The sequence below is a fragment of the Narcine bancroftii genome, chromosome 2 (genome assembly GCF_036971445.1).
Source record: "Narcine bancroftii isolate sNarBan1 chromosome 2, sNarBan1.hap1, whole genome shotgun sequence".
NCBI lineage: Eukaryota > Metazoa > Chordata > Chondrichthyes > Torpediniformes > Narcinidae > Narcine > Narcine bancroftii.
This window is the reverse complement of record NC_091470.1, coordinates 187,223,726-187,250,394: the sequence shown is the minus strand read 5'-3', so window position 1 is coordinate 187,250,394 and position 26,669 is coordinate 187,223,726. Positions and strand designations below refer to the sequence as shown.

The window sequence follows — 26,669 nt, the reverse complement described above, 5'->3', positions numbered from 1 at the left end:
AGAACTGTGCTCTATCCATGATGTGGACCTGCGCTCTGTATCCGTGTTGTAGAAGTGCGCTCTGTCACTGTTTTATCGAACTGGGCTCTGTAACCATGTTGTGGAGCTGCGCTCTGTAACTGTGTTGTAGGACTGCGCTCTGTAACCGTGCTCTCGGACTGTCCTCTGTAACCATGTCGTGGAGCTGCGCACTGCAATCGTGTTGTAGAACTGTGCTCTGTGACCGATTTGTGGAGTTGTGCTCTGTAACCGTGTTGTAGAACTGAGGTCTGTAACCGTGTGCTGATACTGCACTCTGTAACAGTGTTGTAGAACTGTGCTCTGTGACCGTGTTGTAGAACTAAGATTGGTATCCGTGTGGTGGAGTGGAGTTCTGCAACCGTGTGATGGAACTGAGCTCTGTAACCGTGTTGTGGAGATGCGCTCTGTAACTGTGTTGTAGGAATGCGCTCCGTAACCGTGCTCTAGGACTGTGCTCTGTAACCGTGTCGTGGAGCTGCGCTCTGTGACGATATTGTAGAACTGTGCTCTGTGACCGTGTTGTGGAGCTGCGCACTGTAACCATGTTGTGGAGCTGCGCACTGTAACCGTGTTGTAGAGCTGCGCTCTGTAACCGTGTTGTGGAGATGTGCTGTGTAAACGTGTTGTGGATATTTGCTCTGTAACCATGTTGTGCAACTGTGCTCTGTAACGGTGTTGTCGAGCTGTGCTCTGTAACCATGTGGTGGAGCTGCGCTCTGTAACTGTGTTGTGGATCTGTGCTCTCTAACAGCATTGTAGAACTGTGCTCTGTATCCATGATATGGAGCTGTGCTCTGTAACCATGTGGTGGAGCTGCGCTCTGTAATCGTGTTGTAGAACTGTGCTCTGTGACCGTGTTGTGGAGCTGAGCTCTGTATCCGTGTTGTATTAGTGTGCTCTGTAACCGTGTTGTGGAGTTGTGCTCTGTAACCGTGTTGTAGAACTGGGCTCTGTAACAGCATTGTAGAACTGTGCTCTGTAAACATGATATGGAGCTGCGCTCTGTTACTGTGTGGTGGAGCTGTGCTCTGTAATCGTGTTGTAGAACTGTGCTCTGTGACCGTGTTGTGGAGCTGTGCTCTGTATCCGTGTTGTATTAGTGCGCTCTGTAACCGTGTTGTGGAGATGTGCTCTGTAACCGTGTTGTAGAACTGGGCTCTGTAACTGTGTGCTGATACTGCACTCTGTAACCGTGTTGTAGAACTCTGCTCTGTGACCGTGTTGTAGAACTACGATTGGTATCCGTGTTGTGGAGTGGAGTTCTGCAACCGTGTGGTGGAGCTGAGCTCTGTAACCGTGTTGTGGAGCTGAGCTCTGTAACCGTGTTGTAGGACTGCACTCTGTAACCGTGCTCTAGGACTGTGCTCTGTAACCGTGTCGTGGAGCTGCGCTCTGTGACGATGTTGTAGAACTGTGCTCACTAACCGTGTTGTGGAGCTGAGCACCGTAACCATGTTGTGTAGCTGCGCACTGTAACCGTGTTGTAGAGCTGCGCACTGTAACCGTGTTGTAGAGCTGCGCTCTGTAACCGTGTTGTGGAGCTGTGCTGTGTAACCGTGTTGTGGATATTTGCTGTGTAACCACGTTGTGGAACTGTGCTCTGTAACCATGTGGTGGAGCTGCGCTCTGTAACTGTGTTGTGGATCTGTGCTCTGTAACCATGAGGTGGAGCTGTGCTCTGTAACCGTGTGGTGGAGCTGCGCTCTGTACCCGTGTGGTGGAGCTGCGCTCTGTACCCGTGTGGTGGAGCTGCGCTCTGTACCCGTGTGGTGGAGTTGTGCTCTGTACCCGTGTGGTGGAGCTGCACTATGTAACCGTGTTGTAGAACTCTGCTTTGAACCGTGTCGTAGAACTGTGCTCTGTGACCGTGTTGTAGAACTACGCTCTGTATCCGTGTTGTGGAGTAGTGTTCTGTAACCGTGTGGTGGAGCTGCGCTCTGAAACCGTGTTGTGGAGCTGCGCACTGTATTCGTGTTGAAGAACTGTGCTCTGTTACCGTGTTGTGGAGCTGTGCTCTGTATCCGTGTTGTATTAGTGCGCTCTATAACCGTGTTGTGGAGTTGTGCTCTGTAACCGTGTTGTAGAACTGGGCTCTGTAACTGTGTGGTGATACTGCACTCTGTAACCGTGTTGTAGAACTCAGCTCTGTGACCGTGTTGTAGAACTACGATTGGTATCCGTGTTGTGGAGTGGAGTTCTGCAACCGTGTGGTGCAGCTGAGCTCTGTAACCGGGTTCTGGAGCTGCGCTCTGTGACAATGTTGTAGAACTGTGCTCTCTGACCGTGTTGTGGAGCTGAGCACTGTAACCGTGTTGTGTAGCTGCGCACTGTAACCGTGCTCTAGGACTGTGCTCTGTAACCGTGTCGTGGAGCTGCGCTCTGTGACGATGTTGTAGAACTGTGCTCTCTGACCGTGTTGTGGAGCTGAGCACTGTAAGAGTGTTCTAGAGCTGCGCTCTGTAACCGTGTTGTGGAGCTGGCTGTGTAACCGTGTTGTGGATATTTGCTCTGTAACCATGTTGTGGAACTGTGCTCTGTAGTGGAGTTGTCGAGCTGTGCTCTGTAACCATGTGGTGGAGCTGCGCTCTGTAACTGTGTTGTGGATCTGTCCTCTGTAACAGCATTGTATAACTGTGCTCTGTAACCGTGATATGGAGCTGCGCTCTGTTACTGTGTGGTGGAGCTGCGCTATGCAATCGTGTTGTAGAACTGTGCTCAGTAACCGTGTTGTGGAGCTGCTCTCTGTAACCGTGTTGAGGGACAGCGCTCTGTAACAGTGTTGTGGAGTTGTGCTCCCTAACTGTGTGGTGGTGCTGCACTCTGTAACCTTGTTGTAGAACTGTGCTCTGTAACCGAGTTGTGGAACTGTGTTCTGAAACCATGAGGTGGAGCTGCTCAGTAACCGTGTGGTGGAGCTGCGCTCTGTACCCGTGTGGTGGTGTTGTGCTCTGTACCCGTGTGGTGGAGCTTCACTGTGTAACCGTGTTGTAGAACTCTGCTTTGTGACCGTGTTGTAGAACTGTGCTCTGTGACCGTGTTGTAGAACTACGCTCTGTATCCGTGTTGTGGAGTGGTGTTCTGTAACCGTGTGGTGGAGCTGCGCTCTGAAACCGTGTGGTTGAGCTGCGCACTGTAACCGTGTGGTAGAGCTGCGCTCTGTAACTGTGTTGTGGATCTGTGCTCTATAACCATGTGGTGGAGCTGCGCACTGTAACCGTGTTGTGTATCTGCACTCTGTAACAGCGTTGTAGAACTGTGCTCTGTAACCATGATGTGGAGCTGCGCTCTGTAACCGTGTTGTGGAGCTGTGCTCTGTAATCGTGTTGTAGAACTGTGCTCTGTGACCGTGTTATGGAGCTGTGCTCTGTATCCGTGTTGCGGAGCTGTGCTGTGTAAACGTGTTGTAGAACTGTGCTCTGTGACCGTGTTGTGGAGCTGCGCACTGTAACCGTGTTGTAGAGCTGCGCTCTGTAACCGTGTTGTGGAGCTGTGCTGTGTAACCGTGTTGTGGATAATTGCTCTGTAACCATGTTGTGGAGCTGCGCACTGTAACCGTGTTGTAGAGCTGCGCACTGTAACCGTGTTGTAGAGCTGCGCTCTGTAACCGTGTTGTGGAGCTGTGCTGTGTAAACGTGTTGTGGATATTTGCTCTGTAACCATGTTGTGCAACTGTGCTCTGAAATGGAGTTGTCGAGCTGTGTTCTGTAACCATGTGGTGGAGCTGCGCTCTGTAACTGTGTTGTGGATCTGTGCTCTGTAACAGCATTGTAGAACTGTGCTCTGTAACCGTGTTGTGGAGCTGTGCTCTGTAACCTTATTGTGGAGCTGTTCTCTGTAACCTTGTTGTTGAACTCGCTCTTTAACCGTGTTGTAGAACTGCGCTCTGTAACCGTGTTGTGGTGCTGCGCTCTGTAACCGTGTTGTGGTGCTGTGCTCTGTAACCGTGTTGTGGATCTTTGCTCTGTAACTGTGTTGTGAAACTGTGCTCTGTAACCGTGTTGTGGAGTGGTGTTTTGTAACCGTGTGTAGGTGCTGCGCTCTGAAACTGTGTTGTAGAACTGTGCTCTGTAACCGTGTTATAGAACTGTGCTCTGTAACCGTGCTGTTGAACTGCGCTCTGAAACCGTGTTTTGCAGCTGTGCTCTGTAACCGTGTTGTAGAACTGTGCTCCGTGACCGTGTTGTAGAACTGCGTTCTGTAACCGTGTTGTGGAGCTGCGCTCTGTAACCGTGTTGTGGTGCTGTGCTCTGTAACCGTGTTTTGTATCTTTGCTCTGTAACTGTGTTGTGAAACTGTGCTCTGTAACCGTGTTGTGGAGTGGTGTTTTGTAACCGTGTGTTGGAGCTGCGCTCTGAAACCGTGTTGTAGAACTGTGCTCTGTGACCGTGTTGTGGAGCTGCGCTCTGTAACCGTGTTGTGGAATTTTGCTCTGTAACCATGTTGTGGAACTGTGCTCTGTAACTGTGTTGTGGAATTGTGCTCCCTAACTGTGTTGTGGAGCTGCGCTCTGTAACCGTGTGGTGGAGGTGCACTCTGTAACCTTGTTGTAGAACTGTGCTCTGTAACCGAGTTGTGGAACTGTGTTCTGAAACCATGAGGTGGAGCTGTGCTCTGTAACCGTGTGGTGGAGCTGCGCTCTGTACCCGTGTGGTGGAGCTTCACTGTGTAACCGTGTTGTAGAACTCTGCTTTGTGACCGTGTTGTAGAACTGTGCTCTGTGACCGTGTTGTAGAACTACGCTCTGTATCCGTGTTGTGGAGTGGTGTTCTGTAACCGTGTGGTGGAGCTGCGCAGTGAAACTATGTTGTGGAGCTGCGCACTGTAACCATGTTGTAGAGCTGCGTTCTGTAACTGTGTTGTGGATCTGTGCTCTGTAACCATGTGGTGGAGCTGCGCACTGTAACCGTGTTGTGTATCTGCACTCTGTAACAGCGTTGTAGAACTGTGCTCTGTAACCATGATATGGAGCTGTGCACTGTTACTGTGTGGTGGAGCTGTGCTCTGTAACCGTGTTGTGGAGCTGTGCTCTATAATCATGTTGTAGAACTGTGCTCTGTGACCGTGTTGTGGAGCTTGCTCTGTATCCGTGTTGTATTAGTGCATTCTGTAACCGTGTTGTGGAGTTGTGCTCTGTGACCGTGTTGTGGAGCTGTGCTCTGTAACCGTGTTGTAGAACTGGGCTCTGTAACAGCATTGTAGAACTGTGCTCTGTAACCATGATATGGAGCTGTGCACTGTTACTGTGTGGTGGAGCTGTGCTCTGTAATCGTGTTGTAGAACTGTGCTCTGTGACCGTGTTGTGGAGCTGTGCTGTGTAAACGTGTTGTGGATATTTGCTCTGTAACCATGTTGTGCAACTGTGCTCTGTAACGGTGTTGTCGAGCTGTGCTCTGTAACCATGTGGTGGAGCTGTGCTCTGTATCCGTGTTGTATTAGTGCGCTCTGTAACCGTGTTGTAGAGTTGTGCTCTGTAACCGTGTTGTAGAACTGGGCTCTGTAACAGCATTGTAGATCTGTGCTCTGTAACCATGTTGTGTATCTGCACTCTGTAACAGCGTTGTAGAACTGTGCTCTGTAACCATGATGTGGAGCTGCGCTCTGTAACCGTGTTGTAGAACTGGGCTCTGTAACAGCATTGTAGAACTGTGCTCTGTAACCATGATATGGAGCTGTGCACTGTTACTGTGTGGTGGAGCTGTGCTCTGTAATCGTGTTGTAGAACTGTGCTCTGTGACCGTGTTGTGGAGCTGTGCTGTGTAAACGTGTTGTGGATATTTGCTCTGTAACCATGTTGTGCAACTGTGCTCTCTAACGGTGTTGTCGAGCTGTGCTCTGTAACCATGTGGTGGAGCTGCGCTCTGTAACTGTGTTGTGGATCTGTGCTCTAACAGCATTGTAGAACTGTGCTCTGTAACCATGATATGGAGCTGTGCTTTGTAACCATGTGGTGGAGCTGCGCTCTGTAACCGTGTTGTGTATCTGCACTCTGTAACAGCGTTGTAGAACTGTGCTCTGTAACCATGATGTGGAGCTGCGCTCTGTAACCGTGTTGTAGAACTGGGCTCTGTAACAGCATTGTAGAACTGTGCTCTGTAACCATGATATGGAGCTGTGCACTGTTACTGTGTGGTGGAGCTGTGCTCTGTAATCGTGTTGTAGAACTGTGCTCTGTGACCGTGTTGTGGAGCTGTGCTGTGTAAACGTGTTGTGGATATTTGCTCTGTAACCATGTTGTGCAACTGTGCTCTCTAACGGTGTTGTCGAGCTGTGCTCTGTAACCATGTGGTGGAGCTGCGCTCTGTAACTGTGTTGTGGATCTGTGCTCTAACAGCATTGTAGAACTGTGCTCTGTAACCATGATATGGAGCTGTGCTTTGTAACCATGTGGTGGAGCTGCGCTCTGTAACCGTGTTGTGTATCTGCACTCTGTAACAGCGTTGTAGAACTGTGCTCTGTAACCATGATGTGGAGCTGCGCTCTGTAACCGTGTTGTAGAACTGGGCTCTGTAACAGCATTGTAGAACTGTGCTCTGTAACCATGATATGGAGCTGTGCACTGTTACTGTGTGGTGGAGCTGTGCTCTGTAATCGTGTTGTAGAACTGTGCTCTGTGACCGTGTTGTGGAGCTGTGCTCTGTGTCCGTGTTGTATTAGTGCGCTCTGTAACCGTGTTGTGGAGTTGTACTCTGTAACCATGTTGTTGAACTGGGCTCTGTAACAGCATTGTAGATCTGTGCTCTGTAACCATGATGTGGAGCTGCGCTCTGTAACCGTGTTGTAGAACTGGGCTCTGTAACAGCATTGTAGAACTGTGCTCTGTAACCATGATATGGAGCTGTGCACTGTTACTGTGTGGTGGTGCTGTGCTCTGTAATCGTGTTGTAGAACTGTGCTCTGTGACCGTGTTGTGGAGCTGTGCTGTGTAAACGTGTTGTGGATATTTGCTCTGTAACCATGTTGTGCAACTGTGCTCTGTAACGGTGTTGTCGAGCTGTGCTCTGTAACCGTGTCGTGGAGCTGCACTCTGTGACGATGTTGTAGAACTGTGCTCTGTGACCGTGTTGTGGAGCTGCACACTGTAACCATGTTGTGGAGCTGTGCACTGTAACCGTGTTGTAGAGCTGCGCTCTGTAACCGTGTTGTGGAGCTGTGCTGTGTAAACGTGTTGTGGATATTTGCTCTGTAACCTTGTTGTTGAACTCGCTCTTTAACCGTGTTGTAGAACTGCGCTCTGTAACCGTGTTGTGGTGCTGCGCTCTGTAACCGTGTTGTGGTGCTGTGCTCTAACAGCATTGTAGAACTGTGCTCTGTAACCATGATATGGAGCTGTGCTTTGTAACCATGTGGTGGAGCTGCGCTCTGTAACCGTGTTGTGTATCTGCACTCTGTAACAGCGTTGTAGAACTGTGCTCTGTAACCATGATGTGGAGCTGCGCTCTGTAATCGTGTTGTAGAACTGTGCTCTGTGACCGTGTTGTGGAGCTGTGCTCTGTGTCCGTGTTGTATTAGTGCGCTCTGTAACCGTGTTGTGGAGTTGTGCTCTGTAACCGTGTTGTAGAACTGGGCTCTGTAACAGCATTGTAGAACTATGCTCTGTAACCATGATATGGAGCTGCGCTCTGTTACTGTGTGGTGGAGCTGTGCTCTGTGACCGTGTTGTGGAGCTGTGCTCTGTATCCGTGTTGTATTAGTGCGCTCTGTAACCATGTTGTGGAGTTGTGCTCTGTAACCGTGTTGTAGAACTGGGCTCTGTAACCGTGTGCTGATACTGCACTCTGTAACAGTGTTGTAGAACTCTGCTCTGTGACCGTGTTGTGGAGTTGTACTCTGTAACCATGATATGGAGCTGCGCTCTGTTACTGTGTTGTAGGACTGCGCTCTGTAATGATGCTCTAAGACGGTGCTCTGTAACCGTGTCGTGGAGCTGCACTCTGTGACGATGTTGTAGAACTGTGCTCTGTGACCGTGTTGTGGAGCTGCACACCGTAACCATGTTGTGGAGCTGTGCACTGTAACCGTGTTGTAGAGCTGCGCTCTGTAACCGTGTTGTGGAGCTGTGCTGTGTAAACGTGTTGTGGATATTTGCTCTGTAACCTTGTTGTTGAACTCGCTCTTTAACCGTGTTGTAGAACTGCGCTCTGTAACCGTGTTGTGGTGCTGTGCTCTGTAACCATGTTGTGGATCTTTGCTCTGTAACTGTGTTGTGAAACTGTGCTCTGTAACCGTGTTGTGGAGTGCTGTTTTGTAACCGTGTGTTGGAGCTGCGCTCTGAAACCGTGTTGTAGAACTGTGCTCTGTGACCGTGTTGTGGAGCTGCGCTCTGTAACCGTGTTGTAGAACTGCGCTCTGTAACTGTGTGGTGGAGCTGCGCTCTGTAACTGTGTTGTGGATCTGTGCTCTGTAACAGCGTTGTAGAACTGTGCTCTTTAACCATGATATGGAGCTGCACTCTGTTACTGTGTGGTGGAGCTGCGCTATGCAATCGTGTTGTAGAAATGTGCTCAGTGACCGTGTTGTGGAGCTGCTCTCTGTAACCAAGTTGAGGGACTGCGCTCTGTAACAGTGTTGTGGAGTTGTGCTCCTTAACTGTGTGGTGGAGCTGCGCTCTGTAACTGTGTGGTGGAGCTGCGCTCTGTAACTGTGTGGTGGTGCTGCACTCTGTAACCTTGTTGTAGAACTGTTCTCTGAAACCGTGTTGTAGAACTGTGCTCTGTGACCGTGTTGTGGAGCTGCGCTCTGTAACCGTGTTGTAGAACTGCGCTCTGTAACTGTGTGGTGGAGCTGTGCTCTGTAACCGTGTGGTGGAGCTGCGCTCTGTACCCGTGTGGTGAAGTTGTGCTCTGTACCCGTGTGGTGGAGCTGCACTGTGTAACCGTGTTGTAGAACTCTGCTTTGTGACCGTGTTGTAGAACTGTGCTCTGTGACCGTGTTGTAGAGCTGCGCTCTGTAACCGTGTTCTAGAGCTGAGCTCTGTAATGGTGTTGTGGAGCTGTGCTCTGTCACATTGTTGTAGAACTGGGCTCTGTAACCGTGTGCTGATACTGCACTCTGTAACCGTGTTGTAGAACTCTGCTCTGTGACCGTGTTGTAGAACTACGATCGGTATCCGTGTTGTGGAGTGGAGTTCTGCAACCGTGTGGTGGAGCTGAGCTCTGTAACCGTGTTGTGGAGCTGAGCTCTGTAACCGTGTTGTGGAGCTGCGCTCTGTAACTGTGTTGTAGGACTGCGCTCTGTAACCGTGCTCTAGGACTGTGCTCTGTAACCATGTCGTGGAGCTGCGCTGTGTTACGATGTTGTAGAACTGTGCTCTGTAAATTGCGGTCTGTAACCGTGTGGTGGAGCTGCGCTCTGTAACCGTGTGGTGGTGCTGCGCTCTGTAATCGTGTTGTAGAACTGCGCTCTGTAACCGTGTTGTGGAACTGTGCTCTGTAACAGTGTTGTAGGACTGTGCTCTGTAACCGTGTGGTGGAGCTGAGCACTGTAACCATGTTGTTGAACTCGCTCTGTAACCGTGCTGTAGAACTGTGCTCTGTGACCGTGTGGTGGAGCTGCGCTCTGCAACCGTGTAGGTCAACTGCCCTCTCTAACCATGTTGTGAAATTCTGCTCTGTAACCGTGTGGTGGAGCTGTGCTCTGTAACTGTGTTGTAGAAATGTGCTCTGTAAATTGCGGTCTGTAACCGTGTGGTGGAGCTGCGCTCTGTAACCGTGTGGTGGTGCTGCGCTCTGTAATCGTGTTGTAGAACTGCGCTCTGTAACCGTGTTGTGGAACTGTGCTCTGTAACAGTGTTGTAGGACTGTGCTCTGTAACCGTGTGGTGGAGCTGCGCCCTGTAACCGTGTTGTGCAGCTGAGCACTGTAACCGTGTTGTGTAGCTGCGCACTGTAACCGTGCTGTAGAACTGTGCTCTGTAACCGTGTTGTGGAGCTGTGCTCTGTAACCTTATTGTGGAGCTGTTCTCTGTAACCTTGTTGTTGAACTCGCTCTGTAACCGTGCTGTAGAACTGCGCTCTGAAACCGTGTTTTGCAGCTGTGCTCTGTAACCGTGTTGTAGCACTGTGCTCCGTGACCGTGTTGTAGAACTGCGTTCTGTAACCGTGTTGTGGAGCTGCGCTCTGTAAGCGTGTTGTGGTGCTGTGGTCTGTAACCGTATTTTGGATCTTTGCTCTGTAACTGTGTTGTGAAACTGTGCTCTGTAACCGTGTTGTGGAGTGGTGTTTTGTAACCGTGTGTTGGAGCTGCGCTCTGAAACCGTGTTGTAGAACTGTGCTCTGTGACCGTGTTGTGGAGCTGCGCTCTGTAACCGTGTTGTGGATCTTTGCTCTGTAACCGTGTTGTGCAACTGTGCTCTGTAACTGTGTTGTGCAACTGTGCTCTGTAACCGTGTTGTGGAGTGGCGTTCTGTAACCGTATGTTGGAGCTGCGCTCTGAAACCATGTTTTAGAACTGTGCTCTGTGACCGTGTTGTGGAGCTGTGCTCTGTAACCTTGTTGTAGAACTCCCTCTGTAACCGTGTTGTAGAACTGCGCTCTGTAACTGTGTGGTGGAGCTGCGCTCTGTAACCGTGTTGTGGAGCTGCGCTCTGTAACCGTGTTGTGGATCTTTGCTCTGTAACTGTGTTGTGCAACTGTGCTCTGTAACCGTGTTGTGGAGTGGCGTTCTGTAACCGTATGTTGGAGCTGCGCTCTGAAACCATGTTTTAGAACTGTGCTCTGTGACCGTGTTGTGGAGCTGTGCTCTGTAACCTTGTTGTAGAACTCCCTCTGTAACCGTGTTGTAGAACTGCGCTCTGTAACCGTGTTGAGGAGTTGTGCTCTGTAACCTTATTGTGAAGCTGTGCTCTGTAACCTTGTTGTAGAACTGTGCTCTATGACCGTGTTGTGGAGCTGCGCTCTGTAACCCTGTTGTAGGTCTGCGCTCTATAACCGTGTTGTGGAGCTGCTCTCTGTAACCTTGTTGTAGAACTGCGCTCTGTGACCGTGTTGTGGAGCTGCACTCTGTAACCGTGTTGTAGAAATGCGCTCTGTAACCGTGATGTGGAGCTGTGCTCTGTAACCGTGTTGTAGAACTGTGCTCTGTAACCGTGTTGTTGATCTGTGCTCTGTAACCGTGTTGTGGATCTGTGCTCTGTATCCTTGTTGTTCATCTGTGCTCTGTAACCGTGTTGTGGATCTGTGCTCTGTAACCGTGTTGTGGAGTTGTGCTCTGTAACTGTGTTGTAGAACTACTCTCTGTAACTGTGTTGTGCATCTGTGCTCTGTCAACATGTGGTGGAGCTTCGCTCTGAAAACTGCCCTGTGGAACTGAGTGGTGTATCTGCGCTCAGTAACGTGCTGTGGAACTGTGCTCTGTAATCGCGCCGTCAGACTCCAGTCCCTAATTGTACTCTGAAGCTGTGCAGGGAAGCTGCTCTCTGCAACTGCACTGTGGAGCTGCCCTGTGTTACGACACTTGAAACGGTGCTGAGGAACGGCACACTATAACTGCACAGTGTCTGTACTCTGGAACTGGGCTCTGTAACCGAACTGTGCTGTGTAACCATGTTCTTGGACTGTGCTCTGTAACTTTGAACTGTAACTGTACTCTGTAACATGCTTTGGGACTGCGCTCTTTAACCCACGCTTGGAATAATTTCCCTCTGAAAGACTTCAAGCTAAGTTTAAATTTAGACATACAGCTCGGTAACAGGCCATTTCAGCTCTCAAGTCTGTGCCACCCAATTTACACCCCATCAACCGACACCCCCGGAACATTTCTCAAGGGTGGGAGGAAACTGGAGCCCCTGGAGAAAATCCACACAGACACGGGAAGGAAGTACAAACTCCTTAGAGACATCGCGGGGCTCGAACCCCAGTCCGGTCCCGATCACTGGCACAGTAAAGGCCTTGCGCTAACTGCTAACGCCATCTTCTCCACTCTTAGTGAATATTTGTTTTTTTCTTTCCAACGAACCCCTCCTTGAATTTGTTGCTTTCGAAAATTAAAACACACTCATGGACTCGTCCTCTCCTGGGATGAAGTCAATTGGAATCCCAAATTTCTCAGTGAGCAGCTCAGTCACCCTGCCACAGTTGTTCTAATCTTCCCAAGATACTTTCTCTCAGTGCTCAACTAACAACTACAGTAAAATCCCCGGAATCCGAAATTCAGGCAAACCAACCAAAAAAAATCAGGATAATAAATTTTTAAAAATTTATATAAATAAAACTTTAAAATTATAAAAGTGAATGTTCTCTGAAGCAACACACAACCCCCTTGGGAGCAAACAATCAGTCAACGGAGCACCCCGGTCATGCCCGCCCGCAGCAGCTGTTTGAATGAAACGGTGGCACCCAGGACGAAGAGCCAGCCGATGTCGAGTAAGAGTCTTTACCTCATTTTAATATTAGTAAAGGCTTTAACTGGAAACTTGGAGGAGGGGGGGTTAATTATGATGGTGGCCCAGTTAGTGTAGCTGTTAGCACAGTGCTGAAGGGCGTCAATGACCAGGGTTCAAATTTAATTTTTGTAAGTTACAGGAATTAACCTGATTAAAATGAACTTAATGTAATTAAGGACAACAATATTATTTTTTCAATTACCGTATTTGATGGCATATAGGACCCACTTATTTTTTTACCTAAAATAACCGCCTCGAAAACCACCCTGGGTCCTATATGTGAAGGTGACATTTTGGTGCTGCCATTTTGGGCACCAAAATAGAAAGTGCTCAAACTACTTGCCCAGCTTCAAGAAGCCCACGGAGGTGCTGCAGCTGTCTTGCAAGTGGGCCCTCACCTTCACGGGCCACCTTCCCTTGGGTGGCCCGTGCTTTCCGGAGCCGCTACCACAGCCGCTCACTTCCTCCAGTGAGAATGCCGACCACGTCGGCCGCCGCCAGCAGTGCAGCAGCCGTGTTTGTAGCGCACGCCGATGGTACGATCGATCGCTTGCTTTGAGGGGAGCGCTGGGCCTCGATGCTCGGGCACCACGCCCCTCCCCCTCAAGCAAATTGAATGGGGCACAGTGTCAGTGAGTGATAGGCAGGAGAACGTGCTTCTGCTGTTGCTCACGTGCAGGGAGGCTTCGGCGTCTCGGCCATGCAGGGCTGGAGGATTTTCATCGAGAAGCGTGAAGGCGCGTGCGTGCACTCACTCACTCACTCACTCACTCAGACATGCACACACACTCATGCATGCACTCACACACACGCGCACGCACTCACACAGGCATGCACACTCACAGGCATGCACGCATTCACACACACACTCTCACACACGCACACACACAGGCATGCACGCACTCACACACAGGCACACACACACACAGGCACGCATGCACTCACACACGCATGTGCACACACAGGCACGCACACACTCACACACAGGCACTCACACAGGCACGCACACACTCACACACAGGCACGCACACATTCACACACACGCACTCTCACACGCATTCACACACAGACACGCACACACACACACATGCACGCACTCACACACACAGACGCACTCTCACACGCACACGCACACTCACTCACACACAGGAACGCATGCACTCACACACACACTCGCACGCACTCACACACACTCGCACGCACTCACACACACTCTCGCACGCACTCACACAGGTACTCACACGCACACATACGCGTGCACTCACACACGCACACTCTGCACACACACACTCACTCACACACAGGCATGTGCACGCACTCACACACTCTCACGCACACACACTCTCTCACACTCAGGCACGCACTCACACACACACACACACTCTCTCACACTCAGGCACGCACTCACACACGCACACTCACTCACACACACGCGCATGCACTCACACATGCACGCATTTACACACACAGGCACGCATGTACTCACGCACGCACTCACACGCACGCACTCACACACACGCACTCACACACACGCACTCTCACATGCATGCACACACACTCACACACACAGGCACACATGCACTCTCACACACACACACAAATGCACTCACACACAGGCACGCACACACTCACACAGGCACGCACGCACTCACACAGGCACGCACGCACTCACACAGGCACGCACGCACTCACACAGGCACGCACGCACTCACACAGGCACGCACGCACTCACACAGGCACGCACGCACTCACACAGGCACGCACGCACTCACACAGGCACGCACGCACTCACACAGGCACGCACGCACTCACACAGGCACGCACGCACTCACACAGGCACGCACGCATTCACATACAGGCACGCACTCACACACGCACGCACTCACACACACACACAAAATCTACAGGGGGCCTTGCAGAAGGAACCCATTAGCCAACTTACCGGGTATTCTGTCAATTCACTAAAAAAAAAATTTCACACTAAATTGGGGAGGGTCTTATATGCTGTCAAATATGCTGTCAAAATTTACATTTTGCACTGTATTTTAAACTGTTTATTCTTCATGCAGGTTTATTAGATATTGTAAGAGGGTGTCTCAGGCAGCCGGAAAATTGGCATATCCAGTATCCATGATCCCTATAGGTGCCATTTACCAGGGATTTTACTGTATTTCTGTGATGGTGTTTCCACAAGATCACAACATGCAGAAAATGTGATTTGTTCCTCTGCCTGCTCCATGATGCCCAGTTTTAATCTCCCAGTCTCACTCTCTGTTACATGCCTATGGAAAGTCCTACTCTCTATAACCACGTTGCTTTTCTGAGCTCTGTAATTGCACTGTATCATGGTGTAAATCATACATTGCGTGGCCCTGCTGGGTGCCAACTGTATTGTGTGACAGTTCTCTGTAACTGTGTGCTGTAACACTGCTGTCCCACCCGCAGGAGGAGAACATCTGCTTGCACTGGGCAGCCTTCGCTGGTTCCTCTGACATTGCTGAGGTGCTCCTGAATGCTCGGTGTGACCTGCAGGCAGTGAACATGCACGGAGACACGCCCTTGCACATTGCAGCTCGGGAGAATTTCTACGACTGTGTCATGTATGTATCCATTTTCCTGCAAACAGACATGTTCTCAGTGTGCGGTGTCACTGACAGGGGTCGGTCAGACCCCCTGAACTGTCCGTTCTGAACTGTCAGACATGCATACTCCTCTCCTCCCATCCACCTTCTGCAGGGACCGCTCTCTCGTCCACTCCGTCTCCCCACCCCCAACTAATCACTCTCTACACCTTCCCCTGTGAGTGCAGGAGATGCTCCACGTGCCCACACCTCCTCCCTCACCACCATTTGGGGCTTCAAACAACACCTCACTTGTGAATCTGCAGGTGTCATCTATTGCATCCAGTACTCCATTGTGGTCTCCTCTGCATTGGAGAGGCTGGATGGAGACTGGGAGATCGCTTCGTTGGCACTCGACTCTGTCCACTCCAATAGCGTGGATTTCCTATTTCAATTCCCCGTCCCATTCTCTTGCTGGCACATCTGGCCGTGTTCTCATACACTGCCAGACTGAGTCCACCCACAAATTAGAGGAACACATCTTCCAACTGGACGGCATTAACATTGTCTTCTCCGGTTTCCATTAGGAAACTCTCCCCCTCCCCCATCTTACCCCTCTCCTTTCTTCTAGCTCTGTCTCTGTCTCTCTCTATTTCCTCTGTCCCCTTTCACAGAGCAAAAATCAACTCTCTCTTCTCTCCTGTTCCCTTTTCATATCCATTTACCATCTGTTGGTCTGTATTTCCCCCTCCCCCCCTCATTTGCTATCTTTTCCCCAGCCTTTTAATCCATACGCCTATTAACTCATAGCTTGAAGAAGGGCTCAGGCCCAAAACGTCGCTAATATATCTTTGCCTCCTATAGGCGCGAAAAGACCGGCTGAGTTCTTCCAGTATTTCTGTGTTTTGTCCATTCTGAGCTGTCAGTTTACGTGTATCTGAAATCACCTGCCTTTCGCAAGCGAGTTTATGCTGACCTTCGCTCGTTCACCCCCGCTATTTATTCTCACCGTCCCATGTCTTCCAAACCAGCAGGCCTCCATAGTAAAACTTTTGGTCTGGTTTTCCTGATCCCTGAAACTCCAAACACTCTGACCCAAAAATGCATCCACAAACCACTCACCCCCGTCTCTGTACTCCTTCAGACCCTATACAATCCACCCGCCCTCATCTCCTGCACCTCTCCCTTTACAGTGTTTCCTGCATCTCCTATATTCATCTCTCCATTTCAAGATTCTAGATTCCTTTCTTGTCATGTAATAGTACAGAACATGTAATATTTCAGGTTGAGTGCCCCTTATCCAAAGATCCGAAAACCAAAAAGATCCAAAAACCAAAAAATCTTTTAGAGCTGACATGACATCACAAGTGGAAAAATATTTCAACTTGTCCACGTGGGGCTCTGATGCTCTTTTGGTGCCAGTTTGATTACAATAACAGTAAAAAAAAAATTAAATCTTTCCTTCTGGCCAAGAAGGTGCCAAACGGAGCTGGGTCTGAGTCTTCAGCATCAGCTATAGCCGGAGTCAGTGACAGCGACTCCTTTCTCAACATCAGGTGCGGTGCCCTCTGCATCAAAGAAGTAGCCTCGGACTCCCAGGGACTGGTGGAGGCAGTGGGGAGGTTTCGGGGACCAGCGGTGGCAGTGGGGAGGTGGCCTTCTTTTGTAAGGACAGATTTTTTTTTGGCAAGTACTATTTCATGTGAATTTTCATGTCGACACTCAAAAAGCCGGCTGTTGTTTGTTGTTGCTGTTTGACCGCTGATACAGGTATTTCTACTGATGCTACCGTGCTGCTTAGTTCCGCTGTTCCAAACTCCAAAAAGCCCAAACACCGAAAAACATCTGGTCCCAAGCGTTTCAGATTCAGGGTACTCGACCTGCACATGAAATTGCCTTATGCCTGCCTGTGACCCTCTCTAACCTCTACATTCATCCGTCTATAACCCCCTCAAGTCCTGACATCACTCCTTATTTCTGTAAGCCCCTCCAGCCCCCTATATTCCTCCCTATCCAGAATCCCCCCCAGCGCCTTTAACTGTTCCAATCTCCGTAATCCTCTCTAGCCCCTACATAACTTATTATCTCCATAACCACACTGTAGCCCCTACACTCCTATGTAACCTCCTATGTCCGTTGTAGCCTCTGATTACACTGGGGCAACAAATTTTTTCAAAAGGTTTGCTCCCTGACAAAAAATTGGGGATTATGATAGACCACCTCAAGCTGAACACAAAAGATAATTTCCGATTTGCTGTATCACGTAGGAAGTTGGAGAAACATGAAATTGACTTTTATTGAATATAGGATGTTTAATCGCATAATGACGCTGACACATTGCGTTAGTTGAACTGACCCAAAAATGTTTTGCCGCTGATTTTCATTTGTACTCAGCATCTGACGCCTCTCGAGTCAATGTCCAGCAATAATCGGCCGGCATTGGTGGATTCCAGTTGCCTTGATCCGCTTTTAATTTAATTTTTTTAAAATCTAGATAGTCAGCACGCTAACAGACCCTTTCAGCCCAAAAGCCCTTGCTGTCCACCTGCAACCCCCGTATGATTTTGAGGGTGGGAGGAAACCTGCCCAGACACGGGCAGAACGTACAAACGCCTTACAGACAGCACCAGATTCAACCCCCATGCCACCATGCCATGTCATTCTAGGATGTTCCACGAGAGGTCACTGCAAGCCACTCTCTGCACCTTGCACCACTGCAGGACGTTGCTCACGGAACCATGCACTCACCCATGCACAGGAAACAAACATGCACGGTAACGGGCCCTTTTAGCCCATGAGCCCATGCCGCCCAATTACACCCAATCAACCTACAACCCCGTGCATTTTTGAACGGTGCGAGGAAACCAGAGCCGGCGGCAATAACCCACTCAGACATGGGGAGAACATACAAATTCCTTACTGATAGCGTGAGATTTGAACCCCGGTCCAGATTGCTAACCATGCCGCCCACTGATAGAGGTGGAAACACAAAGAACACATCTGTATGCACACTCAAGCACATACATAGACATGTGCGGGGACATATATTCCACATGTAAACACAGGCAGGCATGCATACAAACGGTGGCATGGTCACACAAAGCTGCATTAAGAGGCATACAGAGTCACACACACCCATGCGCTCATTTACAGGGGTACAACAACCAAATTGTTGTTGGTGATTCACAGACTTAGCAATAGTGTGGGATGGAGTGGGGGGGGGGGTGTGGGAGGGTGGCAGGTAAAGACACTTAATCATGGGATTCTGGAAGCTCTCTTCCAAAACTGGTGAGAGCAGTGAGTGCAGGTGATACAAGAGTTGGAGTCGGGACAGGCTTGAGGGGCTGAATGGACTCCCGGGGAGGGTAATGGTCAGAATGCCAGTGCAGCCTTCAGCCAGGCTCTGTCGTTGCAGACTCTTCCTGTCGCGGGGAGCGGACATCGAGGTGAAGAACCGCGAAGGCGACAGCCCATTAGACTGCTGCATCATCAACTCGCAGGTCTGGTTCGCCCTCCAGCTCAACAAGAGACTCAAGCAAGGGGTAATCAATCGAGCGGTCCGCACGGAGAAGATCGTCAGCAGGTGAGGTTTCTGGAGGATGTGAAGATCCTGGAGAGGGTTTACCAGGGAGGGGAAGAGGGGAGAAGCAGGAGGTGATCCCCTCCGGGGTGGGTGGGGGGGGGGAGAAAGAGAGAGAGAGAGACGCGGGAGAGAAATTGGATAAGAAAGCAGATTTATTGGACTCACTTGGTGGGTTGAGCAGTCCTAATTAAGGTTCTGGCCTGAAACTTTTTCTGCCAGTGTTCCTGCTGAACCCACTGAGTTCCTCCAGCAGTTTGGTTATTGCACCGGATTCCAGAACCTGCAGTCTGTGTGACCGGTTACTTGTCGAGCTTCACAAAAATCAGCACAAGATTAAAATAAAACCTTTGCTGCCATAATTTTCATTGCCCATAAAATGGAATTAGAGGCCGTACAATGACGATTGGAGTAACATGACATAACACCATGAGACATAGGAGTGGAAATAGGTTATTTAGTCCAATGAACTAATCCATTTTCTCACTCAGCACCACTACCTGGCCTTCTCCCCATCATCAATCAATTGGAAGGAATATATGGGTCGGCACAACATGGAGGGCTGAAAGGCCTGTAGTGTTCTATGAGAAGCCCAATGTGGGCAGCAACTATGCAGACTCTGCCCTTCTGTGCATCTTAACCCCAGCACAGTGTCACAGTCTCTCCCTCCCCTCTACAGCCACTGACGTGTGTTTCCCTGCAGGGCTCTGCTGTGTGGAGGAAACACTGGCCATATAAGCTCCCAAAAGCAGCAGTTTGAAGGCTTTAGTCCTCTTAATGCCATTGAATAGGAGAAGTGACCCCTGCTGTTCTTTGAAATAATTCTATGTTCTCCCATGGGCCTCCAGACACTCCACAAGGAAACACAGGCAGGCTGCTCTTCCGCTGCATTGGTAGACGGGAGAATGGGCGAGATGGTGGCCCGGGGAGGGTAAGCTTGATGGGTGGGGTGGATGGGGTGGGGCTGGATGTTCCAGGAGAGTGGACGGGGTGGGCCGGGAAGGTGGGCAGGCTGGCTGGGGTGGGATTGGATGGACCAGGAGAGTGGATTGGGTGGGAGGTGGGTGTGATGGACGGGGAGGGTAGGGGGGGGGGGTAGATGGGAGAATGGACGAGATGGTGGGCTGACAGTGATCCGTTGTAGTGTTGAGCTGAGCTTTGCCACCCCCAGAGCTTGTGCCATTACGGCTGACTTCCGCTGAGGGGCGTCCCCATTACAGTTTGAAAAGTTGTGACTACTTTCCCCGACTGACAGTGTCCGACTTGTGAGTTCCTCCACCAGCTCTTGATAGTTCCTGTCGGCCTGTGGGTGGAACGGTGGAAGCTGCCAAAACCTGTTTCTCACCAAGCTGACATTCCACAATCTCAAATGTCAGGCAACATCAAATGTCCTTCATGTCAGGCACAGACTGTGCAGAAAAGTCGAGCAGGCAGACTTACATAGAGATTACCGTATACAGGTGCTCCCCTGTAGGTCGGATCTACGATTTTTCAAAGTTACAATGGTTCGAATCTGTACTTTCAATTTTGAGTTCTGATCTGCTCCCACACTTGCGATATATGGCATGCTACTCTATCTACCATTGCTGAGCGACGGTGAGAGTGTCGTACAGCAGACTCTCTCATGACGTTGACTCAACCACGCTCAACGCCTCACAAACATTCTTTATGCCAGTGTGCTTTCAGCTGTGTACGTTAATGGTTTTTTTCAGTGTGGAATAAAGGTGTTCAAAATTTAATTATTAAAAAATGGGAGGTGTGGTACTTGTTTTCGACTTACGATGTGTTTGCTGGAATGCAACCCTATCGTGAGTTGAGCACCTGTATGTCGGCATATAAGGAAGTATTTGAACTTTAAAAATGTCGCCTCAAAAGCAGGAGTCACCTTATATGTCGTATAAAATCCACACATTAATACCCTGTGGTTTAGTGTCCCCCAGCATAAAACACTCGCAAAACTCCTACGGTTCTCCCACTAAATACATTTCCACTGCAATTTGCGTTTGGGAAACTGATTAATAGTAATTATATATTAAAACAAAAAAAAATTATTATGAACCTGTCTAACCTACATTAAAAGCCAGGCACCATTCCAACTTCATCTACAAGTTTGCCGACGATACCACAGTTGTTGGCAGAATCGCAAACGGATGAAGCGTATAGGAGGGAGATAGAGCAGCTCGTTGAGTGCTGTAATAACAACTTTGCGATCAGCGTCAGCAAAACCAAGGAGACGATTGTGGGGAACAGACCTTATCGAGGGCTCAGTCGTGGAGAGGGTCGAGAGCTTCAAATTCCTGGGTATCAACATCTCTGAGGGTCTGTCCTGGAGCCTTCACATTGATGCAATCACTAAAAAGGCTTGCCATGGGCTATACTTCGTGAGGTCTCTGAGGAGATTTGGGGAAGAAGCTGTCCTTGTACCGCTGAGTGTTCACCTTCAGGCAAATGTCTACCTTTTTCCCGATGGTAGCAGAGTGAAGAGGTCTGGGTGGTTGAAGGTCCTTGAGGACAGAGGCTGCTTTCTTTAGACACCGCCTCTTGTAGATGTCCTTGATGGAGTGAAATCGGATGCCCATGATGTTGCAGGAATTTTTTTCCTGTCCTGAGCATTGGTGCCTTCATACCAGTGATGTTGCAGTGATGCAACCAGCCAGAATGTTCTCCACGGTCCACCTGCAGAAATTATCAAGAGTCTTCGGTGACGTACTCCTCACAATGAACCTTCTTCATGATTGCATCTACATGGTGACTCCAGGACAGATGCTCAGAGATGTTGACACCCAGGAATTTGAAGTTCCTGACCCTCTCCACCACTGGCCCCTCAATGAGGACTGGTTCGTGTTCTCCTGATTTTCCCCCTCCTGAAGTCCATAATCAGCTCTTTGGTTTTGCTAACGTTGAGCGCAAAGTTGTTGTCGTTACACGATTCAACGAGCTGATCCGTCTTCCCCCTCTAAGCCTCCTCATTGCTGTCTGTGAATCTCCAAACAACTCTGGTGTCATAGGCAAACTTGTGGATAGCGTTGGAATATCCAGCTTACAGAAAAATGGTAGCGCACTGCTGGAACTGCTGTAACAACGGGGGCTACTGCTGGTGTGGACTTACCGGGACCGTGGTCACAGCGCACCCGTGGGGTCCAACCGCCCAGTCCAACTGCCATCAGCCCTGTACAGGCTTTAACTGGCCTGTAAATGGAGCCGAAGGTAGTTTTATTTAAAAACACTGCAACCATGGGGTCTGGCAACAGCCACAAGGGGTTATGGACACTGGGGAAGCAGAGGACTGGTGCAGGGCACCACAAAATGAGGAGACCATCCCCCCCCAACCTGTTTGAGAAGGAGAAGCAGAGGAGATGACCCACAGGGCAGTGACCACGGCGGTGGACCAGTGAGGGGTCTCTGAGGCTAAAGAACAAACAGGCGGCAGGCTGTTGGCAACTTGAGGTGAGGAACCCATGTAGGCTGTGAACTGCTGGCGACTGGACTGAGTAGCGGACTGGCTGAAAGGAACTGGGATGCGAGAGAGTGCCCAGGGCGCAGAAGGATTCCTGACCCTATCAGAGGTTTGTGTCTGGGGTTCGGGTACCTGATGGTTTGAACTGGACTCTGTGTGACTACGGGAGCGCTGGAGACGAATCCACGGACACTCGGTGACTCTAAGGGGACTCTCTCTTGCTTCTCTTTCTCTAACAGTAAGAGACACTTTAGGCAATGTCTGTCGATGGCGAATGTGCCTGCCTTACGACAGACAAAAACAAATTTTGAGTAATGTTACACTATCTTCATTACACTGCAATAGATTGACTCTTGAAATCTTGATCGTAAATATCCCACAGACAGCAAGTTGTCAGTGACAATAACAGGGGTATGAATTTTGATTTAAAACAGGCTGGCAAAGAAAAGGTCCACTTTTGCTTGCACTGAACTGTTGTCTGCTTTTCTGCCTTCCCTCTTCTCTCCCTTTCTCAGGGACATTGCCAGAGGGTACGAGAACGTCCCAATCCCGTGTGTGAACGCAGTGGATGAGGAGTCAGCCCCGGAAGACTACAAATACATCTCTGAGAACTGTGAGACATCTACAATGAACATTGACCGCAACATCACTCACCTACAGGTACCCCAATCCCGAGGGAGTGTGGTGGGGGGATTTTAATCTCCATCTAACTGCTCTCATCATTCCAACAGCCAGGCGCCGTCATCTCTACGACAGTCTTGTCCACGCCCTTGAACGTCTTTGAACTGAAACATCAAATGTTCCTCTTTCCTCAGATGCTTCCCCAACCCTGTATTTCCTGTTTTATTCCACTGTGATGGGCTCAGAGGACCCCAAAACCCAGCAGCAATAGAAATTCACCAAGACAAATGGTTACTTAAACGAAAGTTGTTTTTAATTATATTTAAACATGAAAACAGGATCAAACTTTAACTTATTACTATTAACTTAACCCCTTTCTAATTCCAAGTGCACGTGTATGTAATGTGTGTGCATAAGTTCAGAAAAGTTCTTTGATTCACAGTCCAATCTCACTTCTCACTCCTCCAAGTTCACCGATATCAGGCAATTCTTATTCTGTGCACAGAATTTAACATTTATGAATTTCACCAGGCTTTGGTGTTTACAAGATAAATGGTTACCGTTCAGGAAGGTTCTTTCAGTTTTCAGAGAGAGATTTGTTGCTCATTGGACACAAACTGATTCCTTCCAATCAGCCACTTCAGTGTCTTGTTAAAGAAACTTGCCCCATCAGGGTTTTCCAGATGATAACCTCTTTCTTTCAGGTCACCACAGAGATCCTTTTCTGTTTCCCTTATCTCAGGTGAAACATTATCCAGCCAACCATCTCCTCTTGTATGGACCACCAGGGCTTTGAACAGGCTGAACTAAGAACTCACAACCATCTTCAAAATGGGGATTCCACAAGCTTTCCAGCTTGTCCTGTTCCAGTCCCAGCTGCTGCTGCTGAACTGTAGAACTGAATTCTCTCTCTCTCTCTCATGACCCTCTTAGAACAGCAAACTGCATTCAGACAAGATTACTTCCCATAGAACACTTCAGTACAAAAAAACAGGCCATTTGGCTCTTCTGGTCTGTGCTGAAACATCATTCCTCTAGTCCCACTGACCTTCACCCATTCCATCACCCTCCAAAAGTCTCCCCTCCCTGTACCTATCCAATTTATTCTTAAAACTTAAGTGAACCTGCCTTTACCACGTCAGATGGCAGCTCGTTCCACACTCCCACCACTATCTGAGTGAAGTTTTCCCCTAAACCTTTCACCATAAAGCCATGTCCTCTTGTATTTATCTCCTAGTCGCATCCACTCTGTCTACACCTCTCATAATTTTGTAAACCTCTATCAAATATCCCTTCATTCTTCTACGCTCCAAGGAATAAAGCCCTATCCTGTTTAATCTTTCCCTGTAACTCAACTCCTGAAGACTCGGCAACATCCCAGTAAATCTTCTTTGCACTCTTTCAATCTTACTGATATCCTTCCTGTAGTTTGGCAATCGGAACTGCACAATACTCCAAATTTGGCCTCACCAATGCTTTATACAACCTCACCACAACATCCCAACTATTAGACTCAATACTTTGATTTATGAAGGTCAAGATGCCAAAAGCTTTCTTTACAAGAGCGGTGCATCACCTTTACAGCGCCAGTGATCGGGACTAGACTGGGGTTCGAATCCCGCACTGTCTGCAAGGAGTTTGTACATTCTCCCCAAGCCAATGGGGAGTTTTTCTGGGGACCCCCACCGTTCAAAAGGCACCAGGGGTGTAGTGTAGGTTAATGGGGTATAAATTGGGTGGCATGGGCTCATGGGCCAAAGTGGCCTGTTATCGTACTGTAGGTCTAAATTTAAATTTTTTAAAACCCTATCCACCTGTGACGCCACTTTCAGGGAATAATGTGCCTGTATTCCCAGATCCCTCTGTTCTACTACACACCTCAGGGCCCTACCATTTACTATGTATGTTCTACCTTTGTTTGTCCTTCCAAAATACAACACCTCACGCTTGTCTGCATTAAATTCCATCTGGCATTTTCTGGCTCATTTTTCGAGTTGGGTTCAGATCCCTCTTCAAGCTTTGAAAGTCTCCCTCCCTGTTCACAATGCCTCCAGTCTTAGTGTCATCTGCAAACTTGCTGATCCAATTCACCACCTTATCATCCAGATCACTGATATAAACAACAAGCCACAATGGTTGCCAGTGCCAATCCCTGAGGCCCACCACTAGTCACAGGCTTCCAATCTGAGAAGCTTTTCAGTCCCTGTCCATTCTTCCCAGCCTTTTAATTCAGGCGCCTGCCTGTTTTTTACTGGTACCTTGAAGAAGGGCTCAGGCCCAAAATGTTGATCATATATCTTTACCCCACTGTGGGCGCTGCGAGACCTACTGTGTTTCATTTTTCTGATTTAGATTTCCATTTTCCATCTTGGGCAGTGATTTTTTTTTAACCCTCATGGATTTTTTGGGTCTGCCTCGAAACTGTTGCCCTGAATGTCAGTGAGCTGGGAGTAGATTCGGCAGGTTCGGTTATGTTTTGTCCCTCTGCTCACTCGGCCTACTTTCTCCACAGCACTGCACCTGTCTGGACGACTGCTCCTCCAGTAACTGCCTCTGCGGCCAGCTCAGTATCCGCTGCTGGTATGATAAGGTAACATTCAAGTTCATTTATCATCCGATTGTACAAGTGCCACCCGCTGAAACAGGGTTCTCTGACCCTCGGTGCAAACACACAAGCAGACACAATACACGTATGCGCAGTACATATATACAAATCTTAAATAAATAGCAGATTCTTGGAGGGCTTATATGAGAAGTTCATTTGTCGTTCAGAAGTCTCGAAGCCCATGGGAAGAAGCTGTTTCTCAGCCTGGTGGTTCTGGTACTCCTGCATCCCTGTATTCCAGGGATGAAGGGGGTTAGCCTACGAGGAGAGGTTGAGACGTCTGGAACTGTACCCGCTGAGGTCCTATACAAAATTATGAAAGGCATAGATAGATAAGATAGAGGTAGGTAAGGGGAAAAACACACCAGAATGCAAAAGGAGCTCAGCCGGTCTTGCAGCGTACATAGGAGTTAGATATATTGGTGACGTTTCAAACGTGAGCTCTTCTTCAAGGAATAGGCAAAGAATAAGCAAAGAGAAACAGGAAGTTTCAGAATCAAAGCAGTGCCGGCTGGGGGAGGAGACCAGGCCAACAAAAGGTGTTAATTGGACATGATAAGGAGAGAGATAAGAATTGATTTTGTCTATCCAAAGGGAGACAGAGGGAAAAGGGAGAAAAACAGAGCGAGGGGGGTGGATAATGAAAGTTGGAGAAGTTGATGTTAATGCCATTCGGTTGGAGGGTGCCCAGACATAAGATGGTCTCAGCCTGGCAGTGTATGGACAGACTTGTCGGCAAGAGAATGAGGCAGGGAATTGAAGTGAGTGGCCACTGGGAGATGCATGCTATTGCGGCAGGTGGAGCCAAGGTGCCCAATTGAGATGTTTTACTCCATTGGTAGGGGAGACCAGAACTAAGGGCAGCACAGTTGGCCTAGTAATCAGCGCAACGCCTTTACAGCGCCAGTAATCAGGACCTGGGATCGAATCCTGCACTGTCTGTAAAGAGTTTGTACATCCTCCCTGATTTTGCCTGGGTTTTCCTGAGGGCTCCAGTTTCCTGCTCCCGCTCAAAACATACCGGTGTAATTAGGTGTAAACTGGGCGGGATGGACTCGTGCCGCCACCCTCGCTAATGTACGTATGTCTCGCCTCAAGATTCAGGGGAGTAGATTTAGGATGGAGATGAGGAGGGACTGCTTTTCCCAGAGGGTGGTGAATCTTTGGAATTTGCTGCCCATTGAAAGAGTGGAGGCGACCTCAGTAAATATATTTACGACATGGTTGGATCAATTTTTACATAGTCGGGGAAATTAAAGGATATGGGGAAAAGGCATATCGATCATCAGATCAGCCAGGGTCTCATTAACTTGCGGAGCAGGCTCAATGGGCCGGATGACCTGCTCTTGCTCCTATTTCTTATGTTGTACTTTTCCCCAACGGGATTAGCTGGAAGATGCTGTGTGCAGGGTGGTTGGGGGGTCCTCTTGACAACAATCCCATTAA

At 49.2% G+C, this 26,669-nt stretch overlaps 1 protein-coding gene across 11 annotated transcripts in view; it reads left to right on the top strand.

The window, feature by feature from the left end:
- The window catches only part of LOC138754775 (histone-lysine N-methyltransferase EHMT2-like), a 129,592-nt gene that overhangs the window by 85,798 nt on the left and 17,125 nt on the right, over nt 1–26,669 (top strand). For all 11 annotated transcript variants that reach the window (XM_069919585.1, XM_069919586.1, XM_069919578.1 and 8 more), the window contains 4 exons: nt 14,845–14,999; nt 18,376–18,543; nt 22,513–22,657; nt 25,131–25,208. In XM_069919585.1, the coding sequence (XP_069775686.1) occupies nt 14,845–14,999; nt 18,376–18,543; nt 22,513–22,657; nt 25,131–25,208 (546 nt within the window). The remainder of the gene's footprint in view (nt 1–14,844; nt 15,000–18,375; nt 18,544–22,512; nt 22,658–25,130; nt 25,209–26,669) is intronic.